The 26,511-nt window shown below is 42.0% G+C and overlaps 2 protein-coding genes across 2 annotated transcripts in view; one reads left to right on the top strand and one right to left on the bottom strand.

Moving 5' to 3' along the window:
* The first annotated feature begins 4,509 nt into the window (after positions 1–4,509).
* LAMP1 (lysosomal associated membrane protein 1) lies at positions 4,510–23,197 on the top strand. The gene is made up of 9 exons (XM_038155516.1): positions 4,510–4,665; positions 13,553–13,668; positions 14,971–15,184; positions 15,289–15,450; positions 18,492–18,712; positions 20,130–20,252; positions 21,181–21,250; positions 21,419–21,589; positions 22,190–23,197. Exons 1-9 carry the CDS (start codon positions 4,542–4,544, stop codon positions 22,327–22,329), a joined length of 1,341 nt encoding a protein of 446 aa, XP_038011444.1. The 5' UTR covers positions 4,510–4,541; the 3' UTR covers positions 22,330–23,197.
* GRTP1 (growth hormone regulated TBC protein 1) overlaps positions 22,980–26,511 on the bottom strand; it is a 36,335-nt gene continuing 32,803 nt past the window's right edge. The window contains exon 8 of the mRNA XM_038155560.1: positions 22,980–25,050. Within this exon, the coding sequence (XP_038011488.1) occupies positions 24,961–25,050 (90 nt within the window). The 3' untranslated portion in view covers positions 22,980–24,960. The remainder of the gene's footprint in view (positions 25,051–26,511) is intronic.

Below are 26,511 nucleotides of genomic sequence, written 5' to 3'. Positions count from 1 at the left end.
TTTGATGCACATTAAGTATTAATTTCTTAGCCTTTGTGAGAATGTGGCACTTGCATTTATTTTTGAGGTTGGTTTTTTAGTGTTGTACCATTCACTTCGTAGTTCACTTTTTATGTATATGGAAACCAATCAGATCATCTTACCAGACTTCTGAACCAAAAAGGAATATGTGCCTCACAGAAAGGTAATGGCTAGAGAGGCTTTAACCACACTGAAAGCTGGCAGTAGTGTGCAGTAACTTAGGAAGCAGTGAGAATGTACTGCCTGCCCCTTCTGAACTCAGATGTTCTGGTTCAGTAGTTTTAAACAATAGCTTAGAGCAGTGGTGTTATCCTGAAGATGACTGAAATGGTTCTGCCTCAAGAAGCAATGTTAATTAAAAGTGCTGAGATGTGCAGTTTTTCATAATTGCCACAGACTAAAGGCTCTTTGGCCATGTTATCCTGGTCTAGCAATTAAAAATTAATTGTTCCACAGCAGTGGAAATTATGAAGCCTGTCTTTCTGTGCTGTATGCCCTTGGTACCCAACTGTATCATCCCCTGCAAATAACCTCAAGCAGCAGTACTCAGAGGGCTTCTCCTTGGTTCTGCCTTTCTGCTTGTGGCAGTGGGGGTTTTGTCCCTCATCCAGCTGCTCATCTCTACCCATCCCCTTACCCCCCTGAACCTACAGAGAATGTCATGATCCCTGAAGACTTTTCCAGACTGGTCTGCAAGTGGCTTCAGAGGTTCAAAAGCATTGGGAGAGACTGACAGGACAGGTAATTGTGACTCTTTTTCTCAGGTCCTACTTTTTAATTTGATTTCCTCAGTTGTTTTGTTTTTACTGGGACATTTTATGTGCTAAACCAAGCAGGTAAGCAGTTATTTTATGAGTCAGCGTGGAAATCACTTCTCCATAGTGAAACAGCTGCATTTGATTGCTTTTCAGTAGCTGGTGATAGAATTTGGCTGAGCAGTCCGCCTCAATCAGTTGGTTCTTTGGGGTCACATTGCCTGAGTGTACCTGTACCCACAGGGCAGAGGTTGTTAACGTTTCTTCCTGGAAGATCACCCAGCGTTGAAGATGTTGGGCAGTAGCAAAGTAACAGATGTCCTCTATAGAGCATCAATGTTCAGGTATGTCAGGGAAACCTGGATCTTGGCAATTCAGTGTCCTTAGAACAAATTGAATAGCAGCTTCCACGGAAATGACAGAAATAACAGCAGGAGCCTGGATACAGCTGGGGGCTCTTAACTTATCCAAACATACATTATATACATTTAAAAAGCAATTTTCCTAAATGTGACATGCTGTTATCTAGCCCAACATTTCCTGAGGGAAAGCGAGTGTGAGAATGTAGACTGGGGGCTGACTTAAAGGCGCTTCCCAAGCCTGGCAGCTACAGCTCTCCTTAGCCAGCCAACAGCCTCCTTTCTGCCCTCTCCTTGGGTCTATTTTTCTTAGTTCTGTATTTTAGCTTTCCCTGGATTCCTTTAGCTGAACTTGGGTTTAGCATTTGACTCTCTTGATCTGCTGCAGCTTTTTTCATCCTTTCTTTGTGCCATACATCTTTGGAAAAAAAAAATAAATTTACACACCTTACAGGTAACTTCAGTGTCTCAATTTGTTATGCAGCTCTACCTATGCACTGCTCCAGGGAGGAGGGCTGAGTGCCTGGGACGCTGCCCAGTGGAAAAGGACCTGGCCGTGCTGGTTGACAGGGGCTGAACATGAGCCAGCAGTGCCCAGGTGGCCAAGAAGGCCAATGGCATCCTGGCCTGTACCAGCAACAGTGTGGCCAGCAGGAGCAGGGCAGGGATTGTCCCCCTGCACTCAGCACCAATGAGGCCACACCTCAAATCCTGTGTTCAGTTCTGGGCCACTCACTACTCTCTACTATGAGAAACACACTGAGGGGCTACAGCATGTCCAGAGAAGGGCAGTGGAGCTGGAGAAGGGGCTGAACACAAGTCCTACAAGGAGCAGCTCGGGGAGCTAGAGTTAAGGCTGGAAAAAAGAAGGCTCCAGGAAGGGAGCCTTATTGCTCCCTTCAGCTGCCTGAAAGGAGGCTGTAGCCAGGTGGGGGGGATTGCTCTCTTTTCCCAGGTAACAAGTGACAGGATGAGAGGAAAAGACCTCAAGCTGTGCCAGGGGAGGTTTAGACTGGATATAAGGAAAACTTTTACTGAAAGGGTTATCAATCACTGGATCAAGCTGCCCAGGGAAGTGATGAAGCCACTATCCCTGCAGGTACTTAAAAGGCCTGTAGATGTGGTGCTTAGGGACATAGTTTAGTGGTAGGCTAGGCAGTGCTGGGTTGCCAGTTGAACTCAGTGATGTTTGAGGTCTTTTCCAACCTAAATGATTCCGTTCTGTTTGTAGGTTTATCATCTTTGGCAGGGATGTTCAGGAGAGTGGACTCTGTACCATGAACTTGGTTAGCCATTCCTAGCAAGTCTCTTCTGAAAGGAAGTAACCATGTGAAGTCAGGTAATACTCAGCAAAAGGCTTTGGGAAAATAGAGTCATGTTTTGTGGAAATTCTTTCCTTGTAAAATCTCCTAGCCTGTACTCTGTCTCCCTTGCTTGTACTGTGCCTTGACCTCACAGGACAGTTTTTACTGTAGTAATGCCTCCTAACTCTCCGGGGTGTTCCCCATGAGCAGCCCAATCTGCATCCACAGCTTTGAACAAAGGCCAGGCAGTGCATCATGGTTCCTGTCTGGGCCTGTGAGCATGCTGGTGGGCCAGCAGCTCTCTCAGATGAAATGTGTGGTGCTTGGGTATGGACTACGTTTCCTTTCCCTCAGTGACAGTACTAATCTGGACCTCCAGGCTGTCTATACAGCAGCTTTTACAGAAGCTGTAACTTTGTTTGTTTATGTCTTACCCTGCTGTCATGTTTGATTGATGTCAGCCACAAGTTACCAAGCAGTGGGGCTGATGGCCAGCACAGTTGTGCAAGACTTGATGCATTTGTCTAACAAACACCCTGGTAGTACTTGTACTGAAAGGAGGTGGAAATTGATACGGTGCTGTCTGTGCACCATTAATAAAGGCCCAGTGAGCTAATGATCCACATCATGGAAGGTCAACATCATTCTCTGCTGATAACCTCATGTTCTTTATTTACCAAATTTTACCACAGTATTGTTGCTTTATGCAACTTTTTTTTTTTTTTTGTTAGCAATCCAAGCATCTGTCATTTTTCCCTTCATAGATGCCTACTGATTTTCCAGCAGAGAGGCAGAATACTGCACACCAAGTTTAAACCTGACCTTGGGCCTCCCTTCCCATTTGTCTTGTGGCAGACTTTGTGTTCCGCAGACCTTCTCCAGTCCCAGTGCAGGTTCCAAAAACAGTGATCCAAAATGAAAACAACCTATGTCCCACCTCCATTACCCTCAACTCCTCTGCAGATGAGTCATTCAAACACTTGACCAGAGCTGCTCATTATGTCCTTTTTCAAACTAACTTCTGCTTTTGGCAATGCATGGAAAGAATAGATTGCTAGAAGTGTTGCAGGGAAAAACAAACAAAGTAAAATAATACATTAGTGTGTCTAAAAATGCACAGATAAAAATGCAGCATTAAAAAAGAAATATGTGTTTATAGCAATAGCATTGGAAATGAAAGGTAGATCCCCATGCCATCCTAAGGAGCAACTAAACTTATCCAGGATGTTATGGGGAAACAGGAACTGTGAATGAACTGAGACAAACAGCCAGGAAAGGTCAAGTTCACACAGCTGAACTTGACATCAGCAGCTGGGAGTAGCTAAATTGCATTTTAAATGGGTTCAGTGTAAAAAAGTATGAAGGCAGCTTGGGAGCAGAAATCATTCTGCCTCAGAGATGATGAATCTGGAGCAGCCTGTAGTGAGGAGAGGGACTATACAGCAATCACTGCGAGAAAGCAGAGGCACACATTCCAATCGTACCAGAGACAGGATTGCAGGAGCAAGATACAGCTTCTGAGGTTTCAGATGAAGTAAGCATGCCCCTAACAGTGTGGATAAAAGAGAGCACTGGATTACAAAGTGATCAAATTACCCGGGCTGTCCATCTCCATTACATCTGAGAATGTTTACAAGTTAACTTCACCTTCTTTTTCTGGTTATCTCAAAAAAAAAAAAAAAGAAAAGAAAAGGGATTCCTTAAAAACCATCAGACATCTGAAGCTCTGTGAAATTGCAATTTTTGCCCATGCAAACACACGTGATTAGCGGTCCCTGTTTTGTCTTGGAACACAGGTGACTCATATTTATAGCTGGGTACATACAGATAGAACACTTCAGAGACAACAGACCATCAGCCTCCAATGCTTTTATACAGCTGGGACTGAATTAATTCTGTGCGAGAGGACTGTACTAACCTCAGACTGCGGCGGCAGCACCGAGCCCGCGGCAGCCCGGACCCCCGAGCTCCTCCCCTCACCCGCCCCGCTCTCGCGAGATCCTCCCCCCGCTCTCGCGAGATCCTCCCCTCCCTCCCGGCGCTGCGGTGCCCCGGGCCGCCTCACGTGACGGGCGGGCCGCCTCCGTGACGTCAGCGGTCACATGACCGGCCGGGGCCGTCGCCAGAGCGCCCCGCGCCCGCCCTCGCTCCGTGCCCGCTCCCGCCGCGCCCCGTCCCTGCGCCCCGACATGGCCCGGGGGCTGCTGGCGGCGGCCGCCCTGCTCGGTAAGGGGGATGACGCGGGCGGCCCGTGCGATCGGCGGGGTGGCGGGGGCGGGTCGCAGCGGCCTGAGGTGGCCCCGGGGCGGCGGCGCTGGACGCGGCACCTGTAACCGGAGAGCCTCCCGCCCGTCCGCTCCCGCCTGCTGTCGGCCTTCCCGGGTGCTGACTGACCCGCGGGGGCTCAGCGTCCTTGGGGGGCCATCCCGCCCCCTCCCCGCGCCGGGGAGCCGCTGAGGCCGCCCGGGGTGCGAGGGCGATGGTGGGCGGGAGGCGGCGGCTGCCGCGCTGAACCGCGTTCGAGCCCGGGAACGCCGCTCTGAGCACCTGCGTCGGGTGTAGGGACTGCGCTCCGGGAAGAACCTGGAAACGCGCCTGGAGCACGCGGCACGGAGACGCGGGAGCTGCTGATGACATTGCTAGGAAGCAGTGCTTTCCTATAGGGCACGTAGTGCTCCGTGGCTCAATGGCTTTCTTCCTGCTCTGTCTTGAGTAAAATACGAAACGTGTCTGGAATAGAGAGATTGCAGTGCCTTGATGAGAAGGTTTGTTAGGTCAGCAGGCTGTTTTGCGAGGAAGTGTGTCTTGCTTGTTTACTGATAACTACCTGGCTTTTGGTTTCTTGTCTTGAAAGCCACATCACACAACGCTATCGTGTTTCTGAGCTGTGGCTTTGGCAGCAAAGGAAACCTGTTCTGCAGCTGGCCAAAATGTTTCTCAAATAGAGTAGCAGTTGGGAATGCTTATCTGCCGTCATTTTTGAGCTCGGACAGTCTTTGCGACTCCTGTGACGTGCCTTTGGTAGTAAATATCGTTATCACCATTGACCGGACTTCAGTTTCACTGGGCCCAAAAGGTGCCGCTCGCAAAGGGCAGCGAGCAGTTCAGATATCCAGCCCTCGTGAGCCGGTGTAGCAAGCCCAGTGATTTACAGTGCCCCTGCTTTTTAGGGCTGCCAGCTGAAGTGTCGTTGAAGTGGTGTCTTAATGGGAATTACTTGAATAGTTTGTTTGATGTAGTTATGGCTTAAGTGAAGAATTGCTTTATAGCTTGCTTTTAAATCAGCTTTTGTGATTTTTATGTGGTACCACAGTTAATACTTTTTGGCCATTGCAGTAGTTTTCCTCTGCTCAATGGGCAGTTACAAACATCATTTGGTGCACTGTCTTTGTCACTTTCTGGCATGTGAGATGTGTTAGGTTTCTGCAACTGAGGCAACAGAATAGTTTATTTTACCACAGATTTTTTTTTAATTTTATTTACTGATAGTCAGGACCTTGTACCAGTGTCTAGTAGCTTAGTAGCTGGGTGTTTCTGCACAGCTTTATACTACAATTTTGGGGAAGATCTTGTGGTGTAAATATCCTCTCTTGCTAGTGTGGGGTTTGGGTTGTAGGTGAGGGGAGAAGAATAAGAGATAAATATATGTGCTGAAGTCTTCAGATATTTTAGCTCATTTGCAGCCTTTTAATCATCTGAGTTAACACTGGTTAGGATAAGGTCATGATCACAGGAGACTGAAAGATTAGTACGGGTGGGGCAGGTGTGAAAACTTGTTTGGTGATGCGTTGACTTCAGGACAGCAGAATTTTTTTTCCACCTGAACACCTCACCATACCTCACTCACTGTTTCACTTTTCTATTTAGATTGAGCGGCAAGCACTAAGCTGAACGTTTCATGTGTCAGCATTGAGCATTTTGTAATTAATTTCCTCGCTACCATCAAATATATATATGGAATTAAGAAAACATTTAGCTAGCATGTGGTACATGCAGGGAAAGGAGGCTATGGGAAATGGGAGTACCTCCCCTAAACTTAGCTGCTGCTTTCTGAAATACTGAGTAAGATGGTGCTTGTCTGTTGTTGAGCACGATGAGTCAGTTGGGTTGTGTGCCAAACCCAACAGAGCTGCTCGTGCTCTCGGAGATCTAGAGCACCCGAACATTTTTTCATTACTGAAACACAGACAAAGAGAACACTTTCCTGAAATTTTAAGATTAGGATCAGAAATGTGTAGTGAATAAGTAATTAAGTGTTTGAGAATTGCAGGAGGGAAAATTAGTTTTTAAAAATAGTGTAAAGCCATTTCAGAGTCACTGACGTATCATCCACATGTTTCTATTGTGCAACTCCAGTCCAAAGAGGAATTTCAAACCTTGCTACCCATATACCCATGTAGAGATAGTTGAGAAACTTGATAATGAATTTCAGCCAGTCATCAGTCTGGTGCACAATTGGTTTTTTCAGGTTTGGCATTATTGGGTGTTTGCAACTGAGACCAGTATAACTTGGCTTTCACAAAATCTAACTGCTTAAATGTTGAGCAACTTTGGAAATACTGTTTTACCAAGTGCTGCCCTTGACATAGTGTTTGCTTGGTAGCTGCTTGAAGTGTATGGACACAGTCTCTAAGGATCTGAATTAGTGTGCCAGTCATCATGTGATAGGTTACTTGGCAGATGACAAAGTGAAGAATTGCCTCTAAGTACAGAGGAACCTGACTCAAAGATTGATAGTCTGTTGCAACATTAACTCCTGTTATCTCTGATAAGCCTTTGTAGGTCTCAAAGATAAAAGTTTATTTCTAGCAAAAGGCACACCTTGCTTTTGCTTGTTTCAGCTTCAACAGTTTGTCTTTGCTCTCAAGTCAGCCATGATTATTTGGAAATTCCTTGAGAAAGCTTGGTGCTGAAATGGATTTCTTGGTATGTGTTCTCTGAAGCTTAGCAGAAGATACTTCTGGGCATGTAAGTGGTGGGAATTACAACAGTTACAACAGCCGTTTGAACAATCCCTTGCATTATCTTGATTCTATATTGCATACTTTTAAATGTACCTTATGTTTTGGTAAATCAGGATTCCAGTTTTTGGGCATCTGACTTCAAGATGGACTGGTGTCCCTTTCAGTCTTAGTATAACAGTTTCTGAACCTCCTCTGTCCCTTGACAGCACCGCTGACTATCCGTACTACTTTTTCTACTGCCAATTCCAAATGTGAGAGTCTTAGGTGCACCCTGGCATTAAGATTACAGAGTTTAAATGTGCTTCAGCTCTGTGCAGTGGGTGCTTGTTCCCTCTCCAGTGTTCAGCCTTGAGCACAGTAGTTCACAGTTAATAAGTTTGGTTTTCTTGCATTAAACTTCTGATGGCATCTGTTTTCTTAACAAGAATTCACTCTGTATGCTATTGGAACACCTGTTCTTACTTTCCTTGACAGGGTTAAGATCTACTCTCTAGGACAAGGAGAGTGGTTTTACTCAGGCAGTTAGTTTATTTCCAGCATCCTCTCCTCCGGGGAAGCTTTCCCTTTAAATTGTCACACAGTGCTCCTTTCTTCAAAACATTGTTTGGGGCTGGCAGCTGCCTTGAAGAATGTGTGTTACTTGTGTGGTGTGATACAGCAGCACTAACCAGAGCCAGTGCAAAATGGACTTGTGTGAATGCTGAAAAGGGTCTGGCCAGGGGAGTTCAGCTCCCCCAGTGTGCTCATGCAATCACTTGCTGTAGAGCTATCCCAAGACTTCCTTCCTTTAGATAGGAAGCTATAAAGAAGTTTCATGTGACTAAACTTGATGCAGTTGTGCAGTTCTCTGGTCAAATGGCAAGTGTATGGCTGTTAGATAGTCTTTCCTTTCTAATGCTTTTGTACTTGTATAAATTGGTTTATAAATACAGAAGTTATTAATCTCCAAACTGAAATTGAGAAATAAAATGTTAGCTGCCTTAATTGAAGTCAACAATATCAAAACCATAATCTGAGATTACATGAATTTGTCTCTTGGGTGGCAAGGTTGCATATTCTGGGCTGGATCAGGAGCTTGATATAATCAGGTGCTGCATCTGCACAAGTGCAGCTGGTTCTTTTATCCCTGAAAGTACTGTCATGCATCCTTGAATTAAGCTCTGTTCTCCCTTTCCCCACCACTGTGTGGGTATTCAAGTGAGTCCAGCCTTGTCTTTTCCTGCCAGCTTTCCAGATAGCCAGCATTCAGTCTCATGTGTCTGTTGGTGAAAGGTAAGTACGACTCAGAACTTTATGGAGACCATCTCGCCTCTTGCAAAGTGTTTCCTACATCAAGCCTGTGAAGGGATTTTCCTACTTTCAGTTGTTCCTGTCTTTTTCTTTCTGTATTATCCCAAGGTGGTATAGGTTCTGAATCCTAAGGAAGTGATCTTGACTTGGTCTTCTGATAAAGGACTTGGACCTGTTGTCCCTTTGGGAGTGGTGCATACATTGGAAGACAGGGCATTGTAGGAGAATGTAACTCCTTGGGGATTTTTCCATTCTATTCTCTGGCACAGATTTAGGAGTTAAAAGCGGTGACTAAAGTTACCACTGTTCACAAAAAGGCAGGGATGACAGGGTCATTCTGAACCATTAGAATGAGTGAATTACCAGGCAGTTTGGTTAACATGTACAATAGAAAATAAATCTTCTTTAGGTAATAACCAGCATTTCTTATCTCCTTGGATTAATGCCCCACAGATAGCAGTGTTTGCTGTGTTTGTCATCAGAACACCTGGGCAAAGGTGCAAGGCAACAGGTCAGTGCTGCAGCTCAGGTACAGAATGATTATGTAGGGCTGGCATCCCTTACCCTGGAGTGCTGCTGTACAGTATTTCCAGGGTGGGCTGGAGCTGAGGAGAGTCTGGGTGTGACCAGGCTGTGGGATGCTCTGAACCCCATCACCGCACATCCCAGGAGCTGGCAGCTGTGCTGTGCTGCAGCCGTGGTTTTCCTCCTGGACACTGCAGGCCATGGTTTTCGTCCTGAACACTGCAGGCAGTCCCATCCACCAGATATCTGTATGGCTTAAAGTACTGATGATACGGGCTGTGTGCCCAGGTGGATTTGGATAGCTTGCTGCCCATAATTCCCAGAGGGAGAACACTGCTAAAGAAGTTTTTATTTATGCAGGAAGCATGACTATAGTAATAAACCCCAGATTATACAGAAGTAGCTTTTGTTTTTTCCTTATTGTCAGTGTTTCATGTTTCTAATAAATATTGGAGGCAAAGTAAATCATTAACTGTGGTAACTGAGGTCCTCTTTGCAAGCAGATGGTGTACACAATTACCATTAAATATGCTTGGTTTTCTAGCACACAGCAACCATTTGTCTCTCTCCCTTAGGAGGTTTCCATTATATGGGAGAGTCAATCATGGGTAGCTGTGTTTGACTAACAGGATTTCAGTTATAAAAAAAAGCTGAAACCTGAAAGCATGTGCTAGATTGTTTTGTTAGCTTTGTAGTTTTGAGCTTAAAACAAACAACTTTATGAGGTGGATTTCTTTAAGATAAATTGTTAGACAATCAAGGAAGTATTTGTTTTGTTTGACTTAGTTATTTTATCTCAGACTGTTAGTACTTCGGGTTTTTTTTGAGGTAAGTATGTTAGATAAAGAAGGATGCTGGATTAAACTCAAGCAAGATCTCTCTAGCTGTTGCTTTAGCAGTTACCTTAAGTGTTTTCTTGCATGAGACTGTAATTGCAGAAATGAGGTTTAAAGGGAGAGATTGTCTTATGATTTTCAATTAAAAATATGCAACTAGAATAAATATTATAAGCAGTCTTTTTTTGGAATTTACTGGAATACAAAGGAAGCATCTGGACCAAGTGAAATTTCTTTGATGTTAGTACATTTTTGGTAATTCCTTCACTAGATATCCGTAATGTAGTGCTTCCAGCCAAATGAGTAACGAATCTAACAAAACTTACTTTTTGCTATTGAAAGGTCCTGGACTGCTTCATTTAAATCTGAAGTACTGCACTTGCTGTGCCACAGATAGTTGTCGTAGAGGGCTCTGCAGTTTATTAAGAGGAACATTTAAAGCCTAAAGTTCAGAATCTGAAGGTTGTATCAGTTTTTGTGTTTAACTGCAAAGAATGATATTGTTATGAGATGTACAAACAATACTCTCAACTTGTAGATATGCCCTGATAGAATTAAGCAATACATTATGTAACTTTATTAGAAATATTCCCAGGATGGATTGATTCAACATCAGTTTGCTTTTCTGGAGTCTTGATATTTTGACTGTAGGCTTGTAGTGTTTGTAGGCTGGTGATGATTCATGCATTAATCACTACTCGACACTGAAACTGCCTTTACAAAACTCAACAGCTGCTTTCCTGAGAGCTGTTCCTGTGCCTTCAGCTGGCTGGAGCAGACAGTAGGTGGGACCTTCTTTTCTTCAGTGTCTTGATTTGTTCTTCAGTGTTTTTTTTCCAATTTTTCTTTGCTCCTATGTCCCATACATTTCACTTGGCTTCATCTGCATTCCTTCAGGACCTTGGGAGCAGATGATTCTGCAGCTCAGTTCTCTCTGATCACCATCCCTGTGAGTGTTGCCTTACTTGCAGTGAAACAGCTCTCACCACTCCATCGAGGACACTCAGCGTCTCGTGCTGGCTGCGTCTGTCTCATCACTGAAACTGCAAATCCAACAGCTGCTGAATAGTTCTTAAGAAGGACTGGGGGTTTATAGTGTTTGTTCCACACTAATGAAATCAGGATTCCTATAACGATATGACTTTTAACCTTACAAAAATCTAGTAGTTATGCAGGTGTTACTATTTAATGTTTATTCATGCCCCTTATTCTTTATTACTTAAACTTGCTGCGAGTGATTTATCAGCCCTTCATTACCAGAATTGGTCTTCTATTTGATGCTTTCTGGTACCTCTGCATTGTCTGTTGTTCTCTGAATCACTTGTAATGGACAAGTCTGTCATGTTTTCATTTAGGCCAGCAATATTTTTCTTAATTGCTTTTAGTCTTTCTTTCCCCTGCATTTCTTTTAAAAATTGTTTTTCTTTCATTCTTTTGCTCAGTTACTTCATTATTTTTAGCTCTAAAATTGCCAAGATTTTAATAGCTATCAAACAAGGGAGTCTGAATAGCTATCAAACAAGGGAGTCTGCATGCACACTGAAGATTTTCATTCTAGCACTTTTTTCAGTCATAGTGTTAGTTCAAGAAGCAATGGATTCTTATTCTCTGCCTCTGCTCTTTTCTGTGCTGTGCTAGAAATCTTCAGGAAAGTGTAAGCAGCTTGCTTTGGAGAAGAGTAGTGCTTGCATGAAATGTAAACAAATTCCAGATGTAAATGCAAATTGAAACGTCCATGTAAATGAACATGTTTCTGATACTGCTCTGAGTTGCAGTAAATAACATTTCTTTGGGAATATGTGGTCCTTAATGAACATTTTATGCTGGACATAAAGGCAAAGGTTGGACAGGTTTCGTTTGAATTAAGTTTTCTACACTATCTTAAGCATTTTCTTTCTTCAGAAGAAAGAAATGCTATCTCTGATTTCAAGTCTAGACTCTCCAAAAACTAGATAAAGTTGAATGAATTCCAGTTTCAGCTTTGCCCTCCTTGGTGCTGGGAGAGAATGTGATGTTGCTAAGGGGAAGGTGGCAAGGGAAAATGCTTGCTGGGTGCCAGAGAAATAGTTTCCAATGTGTTCCTGCAACTGATGTGCCTTCTGCTGAAGTACAGCTGACAAAAGTCCAATTTTCCTAATAATTGTCTTTGTACAATTGTACACACCATAGTTTTGCAGTGAAAAGTTTCAAGATTTGTTTTTTAAGAACTTCTCTGGGAGGGAAGCTAGCTAATGGATAATCCCTCATCTGGATCTCTTTGCTGTTATCAGCAGTTGAATAGATTAGCGTGTTTGACTCCTTAAAGCTTATTTGCTTGTGATAATGGCTTATGTCTTGCAGCTGTTTTTTTATCACGTTTTCTGCAAGACTGAAGTTGTTGCAAATGCAAACTGATAAAGTGCCAGCATGAAGATGTTGCAGGCTTTTTGCAGTGAGGTTCACTTGGGGGGTGGTGGTGGTGACAAACTGAGAATCTGAAAAATAAAATATTCTAAAATAAAGAACCGGTCAGGTGCAGGAGCACTGTCAGGTTGCCACAAATGAAGTAGGAGATAACCAGCTTTCCCTTGCCACAAATGAAGTAGGAGATAACCAGCTTTCCAGCCGTTTCCAGCCTGTGCCACAGTGTGTCCCCTGTGTGAAGCTTTGTTGGCAGTGGGCACAGGTCACACTGGTGCCAGTCCATGCTGCCATCAGAAAGGATGACTGCGTGCTCCCCTTGCTGAGTATTCTTGCCCTGTTAAGTCAGTACTTTGGGCAGTTGTACTCAGTGTTCTCTGAACGTAGAGGCTGGAATTGAACAAGGGGCAGAAAGGCTTTTCTCTGCTTTTCTCAGCAGCTCAGTCTGAGTTTAGCTTAAACCAGTCAGGAAAACATAACCTCAGTCTGTCTCAAGGTCTTGGCCTCCTCCTCCTCCTCTAAAGGTGGAGAGCATGAGGACGGTAAAGAGAAGTTCTCCTGGCAATGGTAGCATGCTCTATCATGCTATTTTTGGCAGTGCCTTCAAAACATGTGCAGTCCATCCAGGCTTTCTAAATGCTGCATTCAGTGCACGTACAGCTGAGTGTCCTGGTACAGTGGGAGTGAAGGCTGCATGGTGTGCTGGGGGGGAAGGCAGTGCTGGAGGCATGCAGGATCAAATAAGCTAAGCCAGGTCTGGCTGAAGATGGTAAAATGGTTGCTGTGTGCAGAGAACACTGAAGCTGCCTTGAACGCTATGACTGGTGTTTATTGCATGTCTTTCTTATCTCTTAGGAGCCAGAATGTCAACCGTTTTGGTTTGGGTGGCTTTGCAGTTTTATAAATGAGGTGTTTAATTTGTCTTCTGTTTGTTAGTGATGTTGAAGCTAATCTAGAGACTGTTAATGCCCAAGTTTCCAAACTCAACTCATGCTTAAGTTTTACTCCCAAAATGTACAGTTGTACATATTTGTCTCTTTGGGTTTAAAAATGCAAATTTATGTGACACCAAGTTAACCAATTTTTATTTTTTATCAGTCTTTTTACAGGCTTCCTCTTCATTTGAAGTGAAAGATTCAAGTGGTAAGGTCTGCATAATTGCTGATTTGACAGTAGCCTTCTCAGTGGAATACAAAACCAATGCGCAGAAAGAGGTAAGGGCAGTGAGGATCTGACTGCTCGTCATTTATTAGTATTTTTAATATTTGTAAAAGGTGTGGTATCTTTGCGCGTGTGCGGTATTTAAACTTTCTCTGAGTATCTTTGCATGAAGAACTGCTTCCACAAAGATTTTTACTCTCCCAATCATGTTGCGTCAGCTTTTCTTTATTATGGATGCTTCTTCTAATTAAACGGCAAGGTTGAGGCTGCCTGAAACAATCCCAAACAAAACATGTGCAATTACTTTTGTGACTGAAATTCCACACCTGTCCTGTTGATAAATAAAATGGCTTTCACTGGAACTGTAAAGGCAAAAATACTATGAGTTCTCTTTTGGTAACTTGGTCACACTCACATGGACTAAATCTGAACTGAAACATAGCTCTTAAACTTTTTAAACTCCAGAAATCTGTGACCTTCTTACTTAGCAAATCTCTAAATTTCAGTGTATCTACAGACTAGTGCAATGCTCACAAATTGTTCCATATTAACAGCAAAAGCTTGTTAATGGAAAATTAATAATTTACCTTAACAAATAAGTTTTGGGGTTTTTTATATCTTCACTACTGAATAGGAATTGGGGATTATTTATAGTCCTGTTGCAGTTTTGTGTTGATTTTTTTTCCTAGCCATCAGTGCAATACAAGGTTAAAAAAATCCCACTACTTAACCACTGGTGCACTTGCTATGTGTGCTTTGAACTGAGCCTTATATTGTATAATCCATGTTTTCAGTGATGCTGATGGTCTGAAATCCTGCTGATACTGGTATATGTGTTTGCATTCAGAGCTGACTTCTTTCATAACATACTTCTGTCTGTTTCTTATTGTAAGCAGTAAGCTCAGAACTTAGCAGTAAATGTTGTATTGGTTTTCAGATATCACATTTCTTCACAATGTGTAATGAAGTATTACAGCCAAGCTACGCAGGATGCACCATTCACTTTTGTTCTTGCTCAGTTGTACTACAAGAAGCAAAGCTTAAATTCTCCCATTTTTCACATGTCCAGAGTTTGCCAGATTTGATTCTTGTAGTACCGAAGTACCTGCAAATTCATATTGCTGGTTTAGAAGGAAGAAAAGTCTAAGAGGTGCTGTGAGTATGTACTGTTTAGTCCTCCAATTTTAGAGACAGGATTGTCAAACTTGAATGTCAGTAACATGCTGCTTGCTATACACTGGTATATAAGTAGACATTTTATATATTAATGTCTGCTGTATGTTTGTAACAGTTTTACAGGATATTTAGAAAGCTGTGAGGCAAAGCTTACCTGTATTTTATTTTCTACCCCACAGTTTGTACACTTTTTTCTTCCACAAAATGCTTCAGTAGACTCACAGAGCTCATGTGGTAAAGAAAATGCATCTCATCCAGTTCTGATATTGGATTTTGGAGCAGGACATTCGTTAAGCCTGAATTTCTCAGAATCTGCAGACAAGTACCAAGTTGAAGAGTTAGTTTTCCACTACAATCTGTCAGATGCAACTTTATTCCCAAATTCAACTACAGGTAAAATAAAAACTTACTGTTGTTATTGTGAAACCCTTCCAGATATAATACTAAGTCCTTTCTTTGAATACTGGTACATACTAATGCAATGTATTTTTTTACAGGAGGCGTGAAGAGTGTATCACATAAAGGTGTCATTCAGGCACATATGGGCACAAAATACAGATGCATCAACTCCAAGCACATCAATATGAAGAATGTGAATGTTACTTTTAGCAATGTCACTTTGGAAGCCTATCTCACAAATGGCACTTTCAGTGTGAACAGTAAGTATCTTGTAACAGAAAATGTACTTGATGAGCTAATATTTTGAATAATAGTTTATTTCCTTTTAAGTCCTGACTAATCATATTTAAGGTGAGTACTGGATCCAAAACTCTTGACAGCAGCATCTTTTGAAATGAATGGACTTGCCTTAGGTTTTCTCTGTAGCTTGTCAGAATGTGTGGCTCGGGGGATAGTGCCCTGGGTTCCCTGGGTACTGTACTGGGCTCTTCATGAGTATGGGTGTCAAACACATGCTGCAGTAGGTTGAGTGGGCACATTGCCAAAATCCTAATTTAAGAAATATCTGATAACTTCCAAGCATTATGGCCTCTACCAAAGTAATTTGAACTAGTTACTCTGTGCCCTGGGGAAAATTAGTGAAATAATGGCAGACAATAGAGAATTAGTCTGTAGAGAGCAGAAATGTACATCTTCCTACAGGAGGTTTTATGTCAGCTGTAAAAGTCAGGTTTTTCTCCTTCAGGGACAATCACAGAGTCAGATTTTTATCCTAATTGATTGTATTGAAAAGTAGTGTGGAATTTTACTTCAAATTATTAAAGGCCAGTTACTTCATGGTGTGTTCGTGTCCTTTGCTTTTGTGGCAGCAGTCTTCAAACACAAAAGAGCTGTATAAACTGATCGCCTGTACTATCTTAAGGAGTGATAAGTCTTTGCCTTATTTTTAGAGTCTTTATTTTCCCTGGGATGTAGAACTTTCCTTCAGGTGTTAATCCCATTTATGTACCTGCTAAGTCGAAACAAATATTAAAAACTAGGGTAGCCAGTGCTAGCATGGAATGGTTACAATGAGCAAGTGCCTTCTACTGGAGTATCTCTACCTTGTCCCATTTCTGTGAAAAATACCTTGCCTGATGCAGGATAATAGTGGCATTGACTTTTTTATGGCTGTTTCACATGACTGGCTCAGATTTGTATGTATCATTCCCTTGATCAAACTTTTCCATTCAGTGAACTAGTTGGCAGTAAAGATGTGTACCTACATTTATGCTTAAAAAAAACCCACACCAAACCCTGATTTCTATTACTTCAGTCTTCAGAACTATTTTTTTTTTATTATGGAACTTTGGTGTGATTGTTTTAGCAGGTAAGTATGATAAGTGATCATTTATCAGCAGGCTCAAACGTAAGACATGATACAGGGAAAAGCTGATTTTTAACTTCTACAAAACTTCAGTAAAACGTCCCTACTGTGTAAAACTTTATCTTTTTAAGACATTAAGATCTTCTTTTATATAATCCTCTGGTTCCATTCTTGTAGGCTTGTGCCTTCTCCAGTCCCTTGAGCACCTAGTTATTGATAAACTTTAGATCTGGAATTTTTCCTTAATGTTTTTCTTTTCTTTGCAAATCTTTAATGAAAGGATATTTCTGCTGGTGATCGGTACAAGGCTCACTGTAGGGAAGAAGGGTCAATATTCAGTGCATCTGCATAATTAGAAATTGTGACTTCTGTCAGCGTACTAGAAGTTAGTGACTGAGCAGATGGTGGTGGTTATTTGCAGCTCTGAAAGGGAGACTTCCATTTTCTCTCTGTTGGTAATTTTGCCAGCTGCTTTCCTGTAACTGTCAAGAAAAGATATAAGGATTTGTCTCATCTTTTGATCTGTCCTGAAGAGCTACTAGAAACTGCTCTAAATCAGTTCAGTAAAAATAATGTATCAAAACTCCAACTAGGCTAAACTTCCACTGAATATGATTTGGTTGTTTCCATCTCTGCCAACTTAAAGAAGAGCCTCTATGTGTTGAGGTCTTGCAGATAGAGGGTAATTCTCCATTGAAGTGCCCAGAAAGATGCTTTTTGGTTTGTTAGGAAATTATTTCATTTTGGGTTCAGACCAGTATCAGTCTATAAAATACAGGATCACTCGTCCTTCATCCACCTTCATTCTGCCCTTGGACTTTCCAGGAGCGGACTAGAAATAGGAAAGCATGCTATGTTGGAGTGTGTGTGACTTCAGATGGTGTGATTAGAGTTCTTCTTTCTGAGCCATAATCAAAAATTAAGCTGCTTAAACTGTTAAAGGCTATTTATGAGGTGTCTTGTATCTGTGAAATATGTATGCATTAAATTTTAGAAGTAGGCCCTTTGAGTGAGAGTTGATTGTTGCTGCAGTCGCTGTTGTCCTTAAAAAGTTGCAAGTTGTTATCCCTGGCATGTGGAGATGACCTTGGCTTGGAACATGGAAGTCTTTGCTTTAGTAATGTCTTTGTTATGACCTTTGGTTTTGGCTTAGATATTCAATGCAGGAACCCTCTTGGCTCCCAGATCAAGTTAAGATCTTGCTGCCACGTGTTTCCAAGTAGTCTGGCAAATAAATCAGAGTCACTGTTCCCTTCGAAGTTGCTGCTGGAGTGGATGAAAAGAGAAGATGAACTTGCACACCTTCACAGCCTTGTTAACCCCGTGGAGGGTGGCTCCTCCTCAGGACTGAAGGGAGGATATATGCGAGAGGATACAGCAGAAAACCTGGCATCAGAAGCAGTGTTTTAGAATCCCCCTGTTAAGGACAGAAGAGCCAGAGCAGTATGTTAAGGCTACTCTGGTTATTGCCAGAATAATGGGAGTGAGGGGAAGGAGACTATGTCTCCTGGGAGACCACTTTGAGCAGTGAGCAGGAGAACTGTTCCTCTGCTTTTCCCACACGGGTACCCAGTGTGTGTGATAGGGATCCCAGCCTGGCTGTGAACAGACAGCAGGAACGCTGGCTCTGTCAGATTTACCCTGGCCCAATGGCAAAGCAAAATGATGGATGTGAATCAAAGTGGATGTGGTCCCCATGAACTTCAGTAAATTACCAGCAGAGGTGTAATTTTCTCATGCCATGCTTTAAAAGGGTCTTAGACTTTGCAACAAGACTTTAGGTAATGCTTTACCATTGTGTTTCTGAGCTTTTATTATCTTTTATTAGGAAAAAAGCTACTTGAAATTGTGTCATCCTTTCCCTCGAGGATTAAGAAGGTAGATCATCCTACAGCTTCATTTTGTTTGGTAATTACTGTTTTCCTTTCTCTGCAGAGACAGAATGTGCTGAAGATATGGTCTCTACTACTACTATGGTGCCTACAACTCCTAAACACACTACTAGCCAGATTCCAGCAACTAGCCTAGCACCAACATCATCATCCCCCTCAAATCCTACAGTTGGTAAATACAATGTGACTGGTCCAAATGGAACCTGTGTACTTGCCTACATGGGCTTACAGCTTAATATCACCTATCCAAAAAAAGATGAAAAGGTACATTTTGATTTTTGTTTCTTCAAAACCTTCAGATTTCTACTTTGGGGAAGACTTGGTAAATTATTATAAGCTAACCTTTTTCTTTTAGAAGCCCAGGTGTTTGTGTTCATCCATCATTATCTTCTATTTGAATTGCTTAACCTGGTCTGGACAAGTGACATTCCAAACACTTGTGCTGAAAGTGGTTCTTAAGGATTATTCCATTCACTAAAAGCAGTATTAAACTTGTCTGTTGAGTCCAGGAAATGTATATATGGTCATTTAAGAGAAGTAGTAAAAATTACCAAGATATGACTAGGGGAATCCTGTTATCAAAGTTGCAAAGTTGAAACAAGATTTTTAAACTGTTAAATTCAGAAATCTGGCCTGAGGTATAGAAAGAGTGAATGACTAGTAGAAGGGAAAACTACTACTGTAAAACTGGACAGGCTTCTGACTTAATTACCCTCCAACCAGCACTGAAGACATTTGTGTTTGACTTTGATGCTTAAAAGCTACTTAACAGCTGATTTTAATAGTAAATTAAAAAAAAAACAAACAAGGTTTATGTAAGATCCAGCCCTGGCACAAATTCTTTCCCTCCACTATTGGAGCAGAGCCTGGCTTGCCAGCTCTGTAAACAAACCCAGAGTCCCAAAGGGACTGTTGAATCCCCCCAACTGGAAACAGTGGTTTGCAAAAGGAGCTACTGCATTTATCTATGATGTTGATGACTGAAAGGTAAAATCATGATCACTTATAGCTGGTGTGTGGCTGTACAGGGGCTTGTTGTGATGGTCACTGTGTTTTAGCTACCTTAATTTTGTGAAATTCCCTGATTCTGGTGTTCTGCTTCTGGTGGAACAGCTGATTTCTAGTATAATGACCAGTGAGGAGAGGCAAGTAGATTTTCTGGTCACGTGAGGATCAGCTAAGAGCTGAAAGGGTTTCTATTTAATTGTTTGGCAAGTGGCATTTAACCCACAGCCTTCTGCAGATGCAAGACAGTATAAAATCACAAACCATGGACAAAAGTAAAACATTTTGAACTGAAATGACATACAAGATGATTGTGCTGACAGGTGGTCCCCTTAATTACTTCTACCTTATGTCAAAGCAGTATTTTATAGCATCTTGCCCTCTGTGTGGTGGTTCTTGATGTTTTTTCTTATGCCACAAGGACCAAAGCAGTTTGTGTGGAGAAAGCAGTTGGGTTCTTGCCAGTCAGGGCTGCAGAAAGCTCTGTTAGATGTGCCCTCGGTTGTGTGTCAGCCTAGTAACTCAGGTGCAGCCTGCACGGGTCTGCCCTGGTGTCTGGAACATAGGGCAAACACAACACTGTAGGCATGAGACACAAGCCAGCCACACCTCAGCTGAGTGTAAGGTGACATGCTCAGTCTCTTCAAGTGTCATAATTGCTCCTCTTCTCTCACAGATGGGTTTGGATTTGCTGAATTTCATACCACATAATACAACTTCTTCTGGGAGGTGTGACAATACATCTGCCTTGTTGAACCTGACTTTTGAGAAAACAAGGGTTATCTTCCAGTTTGCCTTGGTAAGAATCTGTACACCAAGTGTGTAGGGTCTGCAGCACTTTCCATGTGGAAAAACTAATCTGGGGCAAGGGCAAGAGGAAAAAAGACAGCTACAAAGAGACTAACCAGTTCCTTTGGTTTTAATACTAGGATTTAGTGGGTTTTATGCTTGGTTACCACTGTGTGAAAAGAATGTCTTTGTGTATATTTGCACACATACATATATGTGCACACAGAAAAGTATTTTGTTTGGAGTGGGAACTTCCTTGAAGATTGTGTTGCTTACTCTTTAAGGCTTCTTGCTGAAACTGGGAGCAGCTTGTGACAAGTGGGTATGGTATCTAGTCTAATTTTAAGCCTGGAGCTGGATTTAAGTCCTCCTTAATATTCTGTGTACAGCCCAAAGGCCAAGTATGCTTGTCTTCTGGTCTCCTATGATGGTTGGGAATCCTGTTTCCCACAGCCCTGTCCCAGGTGCTGTAGTGGAGCTGCATACCTTTGGAGCTGCATACCTTTGAGGACTGAATCCACTGTTTGTCAGAGCTTCATGCTCCTTTTTATGCTGATCACGTTGAGTTGTTGCTATTAAATGCAGCTCTGTGGGGTACCAAGTTCACTGCAAGTAGGCTGCTTAAGCAGTGGGTGGGACTTTGCCTGCAGTGTGGAAGTCAAGTCAACAGTTTGGGAGTGTCAAGGCCTCCTTTCTCTGGCTCTTTGCCCTCTCACAAAATAATTTTCCTTAAGGTGCATACTTCCTGTAGCTTTTCTCTCCTAAAGTCTAACTAAACACCTCCTCTGGATGCTAATCCCATTTGTGGTCTCCATTTTAAAAACCTTTCTCAAAATGCATGCAGATTGGAACCTGAACATGAACAGCTTATGTTGTACATCATCATCCTAAATGACAACTACTGATTTGTTGGTTTTTGTTTGTTTTTTTTTTTAAAGAATGCAAGTGCTGAAAAATTCTTCCTTCAAGGTGTGACTGTAAGCACAACCCTACCTGTTGAAGCAAAAAGTAAGGACTTCTAAAAAATCTACTCTCTGACTACTTCTTTAAATATTAAGGGTAGCCTGCATTAAATAATGTATGAGAAATGTTGGGGATGAGTGTATCAAATTGTGGCTCTATGAGCTTATAGCTCCTGCTCTTCAGATTTATATAATAAGAGTTTCTCTTACATAGATCCAGAATTTGAAGCATCAAACAACAGCATGAGTGAGCTGAGAGCTTCAGTAGGGAACTCCTACAAGTGCAGTTCTGAGGAGAATCTGCAGGTCTCGGACCAAGCCCTTGTCAATGTATTTAATGTTCAGGTCCAGATTTTCAAGATTGATGGAGACAAATTTGGGCCAGGTAAGAGGTTTGCATTTGGCAGTCCCCGTCAAATCCAAGATTTGTGAAGTATACTTCGATATAAATACAACATTCTGTAGTCAAATGTCAGCTTGTGGGTGCTGTGCTTACCCTCTGCACACCCCACTACAGATGATGTGGGGGCTGATTCAGATGTCCAAGTTGAGGCTAGTGTGACAAGTATGTAAAAAGCTGTGAAACAACTTGGCTTGTTCCTGACGGTCCAGAGAAGAGTTAAGGAACGGTGCTACCTTTCCCTCCAAACTGAGTGCTGACAGTTGGGTGAAAGGGGCAAACCTGTCCCTTGTGACTATGATGAAAGCAAAATTACTGTGGCAAGGGTCATATGGGATATTTGTGATGGCTAAATTTGTGTATAACTAACAGCTCTTGAGGAGGAAACAATCAGTATAATCTCCATGTTGTGTATACAGCTGGTGCTAGAAAGACTTCATCCTGAATGATCATAGTTAGTCGACCTGGCTTCCTTTTCATTGTTGACAAGCTAGCTGAGCCAGTTTTATCGACATGCTGAAGTTCTGGATGTAGCCGTCTGTTGGTGCACTAGAACCTAACATGGATCTTTTTCTCTCTCTTCAGTGGAAGAATGTCAACTGGATGAAAATAACATGCTGATCCCTATAATAGTTGGTGCAGCCCTTGCTGGTCTTGTTCTCATTGTCTTGATTGCTTACCTGATTGGCAGAAAGAGGAGCCATGCTGGATATCAAACAATTTAATTACTTGCACTGAAATCCAGCATAGATGAAAAGCAATTGCAAGAGGATGGGGGAAAAATCCCCCTGCATTTCCCCTGAACTGGTTGATACTGTAAGGTAACATCTTTTCTTGCAAATTGCTTCTTTAAAGTCTGCTTTATTAAATGTGAAATCATCTTGCAGCATTTAACTATGCACAAAAATAACTTCTGAAGATTCTGGTGTTTAATTTTGCTAACTAGTTTTAATATTTACCCACTTAGAAACAAGCTAAAAGTTTTTAAGGGTGCTTTTTTGGAATTGGCGTAAGATTATGTCAGCTACAGATTCCAGAGAGGGATGTTGCTAACTCTGACTCAATTTCAGAACTCTTAACAAAGGGAAAAGGTTCATTATTTGCACCGCTGCCATTGAGCGATGATGTTAAGTATACTGATGATGCATTTGAAAAAATTTAGTAACAACTGACAAAATTGAAATTTAAGATCTGAACTTCACCTTGTCTCTTAGGTGTGTATTTTTTACTAAGCTTTAAACTCAATGCCTGGCACATGCAGGGTGTGAACGACGCAATACTCAAACTTTACAGGAACTCTTTATGATTGGACAACTCCCCTGTTTGATATTTTTGATGCTATGCCAGCTTGTTAGGAGCTGGTACTTTTTTAAAATGGGTGTTATTTTTATTTACTTTTTTTTTGTAAAGTTATTTCAGTCTGTTCTGTTGGAAGGTTCAGAGAGATCCTGTTACTGCACATGTGTACAATATAGATCTCAATCTGCTGATTCTATTGCTTTAAACTTGGCTGGGGGGTTGTACACTGTAAGGATCAGTTCTTATGTATGCATTGCCTGTAACAATGCTAATAAAGACACTTTTTTTTCTGTATTTCTTAGTATTGCTGATCACTCTCAAAACCATTTGTTGACCATTTATTGAGGCCTGAAGTCATGGTTTGGCAATACTTGGGAAGCTTGAGACATTCTTTAGTGTGGAGTTAAACAAGTGCTGAAGTTTTTTCTTTGTGGCACAAAGGAAAACCTTAAAGTGTAGGTGTGTGTTGGAAACCTGAGACCTGGAGGAGTTAACTCTTTAAACTGTCACTTCCTGAGACATGTTGCTATACCAGTCTGCCTGCCTAAACTTCACTTTCTGACAGTGCTGCTAAGGTTCTTAGTCTAAGGACTGTGTGAATGATATTTCTTGTTTGATTTTGAAGTTGGCCTCTTACCACAAAGTAGGAAACTCACATCTGCTGAGGGCTGTGTGCCTTGTTATGTGCTGGAACTGAACCTTGGTGTTTAAAGCTTCCCTGCCTCCCTCCTGCAGGGAGGCTTTGGTGTTAACGGTACCAGCCCTGCAGGGCAGGAACTGGGACACACCACAGCACTGCACGGAACACTCCTGGCCAAGGGAACCCAGTGCAGGGCAGTAAGGTTGGCTTTGGGCCAACACCCCATGATCTTGAAGGTAACTGGAAGCTATGAATTTTCCTCATAGTGAATAGTGTTTCCTAACACCTGCTGAGGTACTAGCAGTATGTTACTGCTACTGTCCTTGTAATTCAGTACGTGAGGAACCTGTGTATGCCTGGTACCATAAAGGATAGGATAGCTCAGAATCACTGCTGAGTAGCAGTTTGTAGTTGTCTAGAAGAGCAATCTTCTATGTCCTCTGAAAAAGGTGATTTTTTTTTCTGCTAAGCATTGAAGAAAATCTCAATGTGTGAGATAGGGAGAAGCCATGTTTCACGAGGAATGAAGAGAGCGTGGAGTGCTGTTAGAAGGTGAGGCTTTCTAAAGTGGAACATAAAACCCCACAGAGTGCCCCAGTTGTCTCTCCTTTCCCCAGCTGGAAGGAGAGAATTTGGCCACGAGAGGGCTCTGTACGGACAGGAAAGCAGTTCCCAGACTCCTGGCCCCAGCAGGGCTAGAAGTGGCCTGGTGCCAATACAGACTTGAGAACTATACCGTGTCTTCCCCTGTAAAAGAAGTCTGCTTGTGGATGTCTTTACTTGTGTTTCTCCTCAGATTTTTAGGGACATGGGTGTGGGAGAGTTGCACTACAGCTGCTCTATCTCACACTGCATAGATCAACTGCTAGTGACGATCACTGATTGCTCTCTTGCCCCACACTTTGCTGTATTTGAGTTCCTTAAGTGAGAGCAGTGAGGAAGATGCTTGTATTCCATCCAATGACTGGCAGTCAGGACTCAGACCACATAATTACTCTCTACACCATGAAACAGGTTCTGACAAATTAAATTAATTTATTTTGTACAAATGGTAATGGTGTCACAGTTAACACAGTATTACATAATTTTATACATCTGTTTGCTTTTAATATTACAAAATTCCCTGGGACTATTTATTTAAAAGGAGGGCTCTGACATTGATCACATTCTAGTCTGAAGATAGCTTAATCCTTAAAAAATAAAAACAACACATCACCCACAAACAGTAACAGAACCACCAGTTCCAGTTATCAAATCTGACATACAGTACAAAGTGTTAACACACTTACTTGAAAGGCAGGAAAAATTGGTCAAGTGTCAATTAATTCATGGAAAGCTTAAAGTGTGCTTTAATCAGTGCAAATAGAGGAATGTGTCAATTGCTGTAGTATCTGACCACCTGGTTACATCTGGCATGTTATCCCTGAGAAAGCACCTTCTCCCTGCAAGTCTCTCGGAGTTTGTTGATTGTTGCCATGGATAAGCTTCCAGGATCAGTGAATATTTTCTGAGGGCAACAGAAGACAAATCTTAGTTAAAATGCTGGCTTTGGACAGCATGCTAGATTTCTCACATAATTCTCTGAGGTGTGAAATCCTGGCTTCAATGTCCATACTGTGAAATTGCTCACTGCTCTTTGGCCTGCCTGTAACAGGTTAACACCTTCATCTACTGGGCTGTAAACACACAGTAAACCTGCAGCTCATAACAAGTGCAGTAAGTTACACAAAAGCAGCAAGAGAAAACTTGGTTTGAATGTGTGTCTAGTTGAGATTATTTTAGATGGCAGGTGGTGGAAAGTGGCATATTTAGAACATATTAAACTGTCCTGGGTAATGTGACAAAGCACCAGTGCACTTCTTGTGTGGTGCTAACAGAGGTGGCTCAGACACTGGAACACAAACCAACCAGTGTCTTCATACTGCAAAAACTCAAGTTTTAATCCCTCACAATACTACCTTTGCTGCTCTTCTCTACCAGGCTTCCCTGGGGAGCAACTGATACGGATGTAAGAACTCTGTGCGTGCTGAATGCCATCACACGTCTTCAGTTTGTTTTTTCTTTTGTTTTCACTCTTTGTTCAAGAACAACATATTTGTTTCCACTACTTCACCTAGAACTTCTGAGTGAACAAAACCGTGAAGCAAAACTACAGGTTTATGCACTTCAAGCTACAGTTAAGGTGTGTGGGCACCTCAGTTCTCTGGAGCTGTTAAATGACAGCTCTAGAGATGAGAATGTAATTGAACCAGTTCAGAACAGCTTTCTGGCAAAGAAGCCTTCAAACTGAAAACTAAGGTTCTCTTCTGGGGGAGGAGGCATAAAGATACCTGCCATCACCTCTACTGCTACTAATACCTGTACTGCTGACAAAAACCCCAACCCAACAACCATCCAAGCACAAAAGTACATGTTTCAAAGTTACAGAAGAACCTAACCTGAATTGTTTATCTAACAATTGTTTATCTAATTGTTTATTGTTTGTCTTCAAAGCCCCATTACTACAGTAAATAACAGTTAAAATTCTTTTAATCAGGGCAACTGCGAGAAAAAGGGGTTGATTTTCTAAAAATAGCTGGTGTAAAATTTAACATAATTTAAAGAGAGGGGAGGAAAGTCCTTCCAGGACAGGTGTTCTTAAGGCAGTTAACATTTAATAAAATTCTTATTCTAAACTGTTTATGAAATGGAAAAACCCCTCAAACATCTTCCTTCTAAATTAAAGCTGTACCTGTGATTTTTCTCTTGCTCCTTTAATTGTAAAACTTATAAGTGTCAGTAAGTTAAGCTAATTTTTCTTCTATATGAACAATAATGAAAGTATAAATGACATCCTACTGTGACTGACCTAGGCACAGAGATGTGCCATGAGCATGAAACGCTTAGAGGGGTAAATGTGACCCTCCAGGACATGGTTTTGTGCACACTGAGCAAACAATGATACTGGAGCTGAGCAAGTGATTTCTGA

Source organism: Motacilla alba, chromosome 1, assembly GCF_015832195.1.
Source record: "Motacilla alba alba isolate MOTALB_02 chromosome 1, Motacilla_alba_V1.0_pri, whole genome shotgun sequence".
NCBI lineage: Eukaryota > Metazoa > Chordata > Aves > Passeriformes > Motacillidae > Motacilla > Motacilla alba.
Note: the sequence above shows the minus strand (reverse complement) of the source record. Positions and strands in the feature narration are given on the sequence as shown.